The following is a 6,000-nucleotide window of genomic DNA, read 5'->3' on the forward strand; positions in this document are numbered from 1 at the left end:
TGTGTACTCAAGCCATATAAAGAAGGGAATTTTCGAAAATTTATTTCACGCCACTATCATATATCAAGCTCTCACAAAATTTCACACTTTTTGTTTAGTTCCGACCACGTTTTATCATTTTATTAGTACGTCTTTTTTTGAGGTTTCAAGCTCTGGCTTATGGTTTACAGTAAACCCAAATCTTAGTCGCTCTTTGACGAAGAATGAGAACATTTATCAATAATTGAAGTTATAAGTTAACGACCTTATTTGGATAAATGAATGAACAACATTTGTACTAATAAAAAACCAATAAGGATAAATTTTGATTTCCAAGATATTGATTGCTTATTAAAAGAAAAACACAAGAAGATAATGGTTGCTTACAGCTGAATTCACATATCATGATAAATTTGCTTGTAATACTGTCATTTTGTGGGAACGAAATTCTACGTTACGTTTGGTACTATATTTTTCTCTAGTAATTTTCGTTTGCACAAATTATTAAAAATTAAACGTACTAAACACCGAACAAAAAACTATTCACCATTGATAAACATTATTTTATTTAAAAAATAAATTGTATCTCAATCACGATAAATGATTAAAACAATATATTAATGATTTTTTAATTTAAAAAATAGACGAATCAAATGTTTTATCAATGATTAATTATATTTTGTCTTTTCATGGTATTTGGTGCGTTTAATTTTTAATAATTTGTGCAAATAAAATTTGTATGATTAAACACGATTTGAAACATAAGTGTAGAAGAAGATTTCGTCCATCTTCTTGAAACAATAAAAAGTACAACAAAACAGATGAATATATAAACAGACGTATGTAGGCATACATGTATGCATTTATACATAGGATATATTTTGTATGAGATGGTCTCATAAATATTTATGCATAAGACGATGGACCTAATTCATATATCCATAACTAATAATATTTATTATTACTAAGAGTCCGGCATGTAAGATTAATTGTTAGAAGACTTTTCGTGTGATATACATACATATACATAAAATATAATTTATAAAATATGAACAAATGACAATCGGTGGTAATGACTTCAACCACACAGATGTTATGTTTGCCCTTGCAGTACACATGGCGGGAAAATTACACAACAGACTGCATTTGGTACCACAGCAATCCTCCTTTCATCCTCTGTGATTTGGAGAATCTCTGAAATCGAGATATGGAGATGCGAAGGATTGCTGGCGAAGGGGCGTACGGAGGAATGGAAGAGAACACTATGGCCATACTCGACAACTCCGGCTTCAAACACTCTCATCATCTCAAGGATGACAGTGCGTGTTTTTTTTTTTTTTTTGTGGGGGGTGGGGGTTGAACTTCTGATCTTGTTTCCCAGTGTTATTTGCCTGCAATCTTACGTTCCGATTTTTGTCTGCTTAAATAGGGCTTGCTTTTCTTGAAGCTGTTCGGGCTGCTTCTCTTCTCTCTGGTAATGGAAGCGCACCTACAAGGTGTGTGATGATATAAAGATCAGATAGAGCAGTTTTTATTTGGGATTTATAACTTAAGATACTCGGATACTCTTTTTTATAGGGCGAGCTCTGTTGTGCTCGAGAATTTAATTACCTACTCTGTGCTGCTCTTTTCCCATGTCCAGAATCGAAAAGTTCAGTCATTTTTAAGTGATTATTATTGTAATTGTGACATATGACTTACATGTTCCGTATTTGCTCACAACCGTAATCAGCTCAATAGATCATTTATGAATTTATTTCATGCTTCCATTGACTTATTTTTCATTTTGTTGGAACAGGAAAATATTTGAGGCAGTGTTTCATATTCTGAAGGACGTGGATTCACTAGATTTAATAATGGAAAGTTATCAGCTTCTCATTGAATTGCATATGGTGGTGTTTTTTTTTTCTTTTTTTTAATTCATGGTTTCCTATATTCTCTTTACTTACCTTTGGTTAAATGGTCTCCTTTGATGTAGCATTTTCCTCGGGTTTTCTTGTCGAAAGAACAGTCAGAATCATCTTCATCTTCACCTTCAAACAATCTTTTTAAATTCATTACAGTTCAAGAGGTGATTAATTACACTATGATTCATGAACCAATTATTTTTGTTGTAAGTATTACAATCTACTTTAAAGGAAGAGCAATGAATGGTTTCTCCACTTCATACCAGGCGTGGCTGCCATTTAATTTTGGGTTGGACCTCTCATACAATGAGAGGACTGAAGCCAACAAACCCTCAAGAAGTTCAGTGGACTCCTTGGTGTGTAAATTTGGCCTTCTCTCCGGTGCTGTTTTTTCAAAGTATTATCGTTAAGGAGGAAAACAAACTTCTTCATGCTCTATATTATTATGTTATATTTATGGCGACATTCCATCTCAATAGCTTAATTTTGCAATTCTTGAAAATTATAAAATATCAATTGTCAATTTCAGGGTTTTCATTCTCTAATACAAGAAGTTGCTAAAGCGGATAAAGAGAGAAAATCTGAAGTACTGGAACTTATGGTTAGTGACTTTTGGGAAAATAACTTTTTAAGATAGCTGACACTGGCGTATTCTTCTTTCATGCTCAAAGGTAGTTAATGTGAACTAGAAACTCTCTAAATACGACAATGTAAAGCAATTGACATGTGTGGCCTGGTGTCTTCGTACGTGCAATCTCTTTTGTGCCTCTAATAATCTCTTTGGCGTTGGTCTCATATTGCTTTGGAATTCTCCCTGCTTCAATTACTGAGATTTATATCTGCATGGTGATATTAGAGCAACACATGGCTTTTTCTCATTTCCATCTTCCCTGTTAGTCCAAACCTCAGCAAATGCCTGTTCTCCTTTTTTTCCAGACGTCAATGATGATTCTCAAGTCTTTTAGTCCTCCATTGTTTTGAAAATTTTATCTATTTATTTATTTTTTACTGGCCGGGGGTGGGGGGTGGGGTGGTGTTTGGGGTGGTGGGGTTGGGGGGCATTTTTTTTATTGATTAATGAATGCTGTACAAAATTTGTGGTGAAAATTAGTGTGCGCATTGATCACGAACGAATTGACTCTTTCTTGTTCTAGTTCCTGAAGACTATGCTACTGCTTCAGTATCTCGTCATATTCCTTGAAGGAGATTTTCTGCCTCGAAATTGTGCATTTATAGGTAAGTTCATTCTCTGTTTTCCTGTTTTATTTCATAGAAGTTCCTATAAATTCCATATTTATTGTTTGCGATTAGCAGAAGAATTGAACTGGACCTTTTTGAGGGAGTCCCTTGTGAACATGCTTCTGGTATGCATTCCATGGTCTTAATATTTATATGAATTTTACAAGATTTTTAAATTTTTATTCACAGTAATAAGTGGTCAGAGACATTTTTTGCTTTTCTTTAGACTGTTTTATAGAAATCTTTTTGCAGGGGTCAAGGAAAATTCTGTACAAAAGTTTAATAAAGGACTGCTTGTCGCTCATGCATGTCTTGTCTCAAGAAGCCATGTCATTTGAAGATTTGAGCTACCACGAGAGCTCTTCAATCGAATCATCAGCAGAAATCAGTACAGCTGTGACATTAGCATTGCCTGAAGTAAAAAAGTCCACATGTGCTGCCCTGAAGAAGTTTCTCTTGATGGTGAATTTATAAACTTCTCATTCTAGATGTGATTGGAGGAAACTAATATTTTATTGATCAAACTTCATATATATAGGTCATGGAGTTGGATTCATCACGCTGGAGTGCTGATATGCAAGGGCTTACCACCAGGGCTGATGGCGTAAGGTACAAAATTTTGTTGATTATTTTAAACCTATTTTTGCTGAAGTTTGAGATGCATTGGGTACATCTTAATCTGGGCGTAGTGCAGGACTCCAGTCGTGGAGATAATTTTAGATGAGCTTATTTATGACAATGACATCCGATGCTCCTTTCTTCAGGTGATCTCTCCCCCAGCGCTCGCTTTAGTTCACATATTCGTTAAAGAAGTTCAATTTGCCCCTGGTGCGGTTAGCAAAAAAAGATATTTGTTAGATATTCTGGCTTGAGCTAATACCTGACACAGAGCTTATTGCTGCGCACTTTTAGACTTTTGGACGGTTTAAATTTCCTATGAGAAGTTTTATCGCAGACGTACATCAACATCCTATTTAGTCTATTTACATGTTCAGAATTATGTATCTGAACTGCATATAAGTTCAAATGTGGCTTTTATCCTCAAATTTTGTTTTAAATACTTAGTTTTGTGCTACAAAAATTGGAGCTAGAAAGAACTTTTATCATCATCCTGGTCATGTCATAAATTTTTCTTTTGTTTTCTTACTTTATCACTCTGAAAATAAGTATTAGTGGTTTGGGGCCTTTCCTTTTAATTATTTTCTAATCTTTGAATTAGTCAAAGTGTAGTGAATATGAAAAAGGGAATTGATTTAGCAATATTATTGGAAATTTACTTTCAAATGTTAGCAGGTATTTGATGAACCGAAATGGAAGCTTAAAATTATCATACAATATTTCCAGAAGTATATTCCAAAGGTAAGCTGACTAATACGTGCTTGGTTTGTGTTGGAACTTAAAAGTGGGTAAATTAGGTTTTGTGGCTTCTTTATCATTTTAAAATTATTTGCAAAACTTTGATTTTGGAGTGCGGAAGTTTTTTTGATCGATTAAGAAAACAATACTAAATGAATGTAAATAAACACTTTGACAGAGTAAATGATTTTGAGGCTCAACAAATAGCATCAACTCCTTTCTTTTCGGCAATAAATCCTCAACCCAAGGATCTAACTGCAAACTTCCTTGTATGATTTGTTGCAGTCTTCTGTCCAAACTAGGAGCTCATATGTTCCCGTCAGTGATGAGACGTTTGATGGAATTCTGAAGTATCTGGCCAACGGTAATAACACAAGGAGTATCATAAAAAAAATTTGCACAGAGGTTGTTCAGTTACTCTTGGCACATGCTTTTCAGGTAATAACTCATCTCATACATGGCAGTGTATTTCTTCTCTTCTGATTTGCAATCCCTAAATTGATCACATTATCAAATTAAGATGATGAGCTGCACGTGCAACTAGAGCTGTAACGACTCATTTCCATATGAATGTTTGAGTACTCAATAAATAAATGAGATGAAATGAGAATCCTATATAAACTTATTTTCATAACAAGTTGCGTTAAAATTTGTTACCTCTGCATGGTGTTGAAGGGTAGAAAACAGTTGCAGCACCTTTGTTTATTACAATGACTGCACATTGCACTCTTTTCAGGCATATTTAGTGCTACATCTTCAGTGTGCCTCTGATGGTTGTGATGTTTCCCCAGAAGATATCAAGAGTATCTCCCCAGTGGAAATCTGCAATAGCATAGTATCTGCTTTTATGTGTCTAAAAAGAGAAGATCGGTAAGATTCAACCTGTCCACATGTTGTGCTTCAGCTCCTATGAGTTTTGTCTTTGTATCATATTTCCTAGGTTTTCTGGAATACCTTTATGATATCACTAGTCGGTGTTAAGTTGATAACTTTTCGCAACATATTATCTTCCTGTTGGAGTCGGACCTGTACAGATATAAAGTCAGCTCATATTGTTTCTCTTCTATTAATCTGTGACAAATCTCTTATCTTACAGGAGCTTGGAGTTAATATGTATCGGTAAAGAAGTGCTGTTTACGGCTGCTACCATCCTCTCCACAAAATCACATGGTCTCTAAACATTTAGCAAGATTTGTTATCGGTAATTTCTGTTTGATTTTTCTTCAACTTTGCTATATAATTGGCTGTGAACATTGAACAAAATCTATATTGAGGACATAATCTTTGCTTGTGAAGAAACCGCCAATGGACTTTCTATGGTTAGTAAAAGTTGATCATACCACACGAACGCGGGACGCATTATCATGTTTTTCTATAGGATGGAAATAAATACTTATGTTTATATTATTTATAAAGCAAAGATTGTTACAGGGTCAGGGATCATTGTTTGGTATGTTTTTAATTAAGTTCTCAACAAAATCCGATTAAACATTTGCAAACGAAGCTTGTTTAGGAGTGG

The 6,000-nt window shown here is 34.5% G+C and overlaps 1 protein-coding gene across 4 annotated transcripts; it reads left to right on the plus strand.

Moving 5' to 3' along the window:
- The first annotated feature begins 1,059 nt into the window (after nt 1-1,059).
- Nucleotides 1,060-5,796, plus strand: LOC140881131 (negative regulator of systemic acquired resistance SNI1). Of its 4 annotated transcripts, none has more exons than XM_073286187.1 (15): nt 1,060-1,298; nt 1,409-1,475; nt 1,778-1,874; nt 1,958-2,050; nt 2,153-2,242; nt 2,416-2,487; nt 3,041-3,122; nt 3,198-3,250; nt 3,378-3,587; nt 3,664-3,734; nt 3,820-3,889; nt 4,419-4,484; nt 4,767-4,919; nt 5,218-5,351; nt 5,578-5,796. In XM_073286187.1, exons 1-15 carry the CDS (start codon nt 1,187-1,189, stop codon nt 5,657-5,659), a joined length of 1,452 nt encoding a protein of 483 aa, XP_073142288.1. In that variant the 5' UTR covers nt 1,060-1,186; the 3' UTR covers nt 5,660-5,796. The 4 variants fall into 4 exon arrangements, with proteins under 4 accessions (XP_073142288.1, XP_073142291.1, XP_073142289.1 ...); XM_073286190.1 differs by having other exon boundaries at nt 3,201-3,250; XM_073286188.1 differs by having other exon boundaries at nt 1,778-1,871.
- Nucleotides 5,797-6,000: the final 204 nt, after the last annotated feature.

This window comes from Henckelia pumila, chromosome 2 (assembly GCF_033568475.1).
Source record: "Henckelia pumila isolate YLH828 chromosome 2, ASM3356847v2, whole genome shotgun sequence".
NCBI lineage: Eukaryota > Viridiplantae > Streptophyta > Magnoliopsida > Lamiales > Gesneriaceae > Henckelia > Henckelia pumila.

Coding starts and splice junctions, on each gene's coding strand:
- LOC140881131 (XM_073286187.1), top strand. CDS start 1,187: ATGGAGATGCGAAGGATTGCTGGCGAAGGGGCGTACGGAGGAATGGAA. Junction 1,476..1,777: donor AATGGAAGCGCACCTACAAG/GTGTGTGATGAT, acceptor TTGTTGGAACAG/GAAAATATTTGAGGCAGTGT. Junction 3,251..3,377: donor CCCTTGTGAACATGCTTCTG/GTATGCATTCCA, acceptor ATCTTTTTGCAG/GGGTCAAGGAAAATTCTGTA.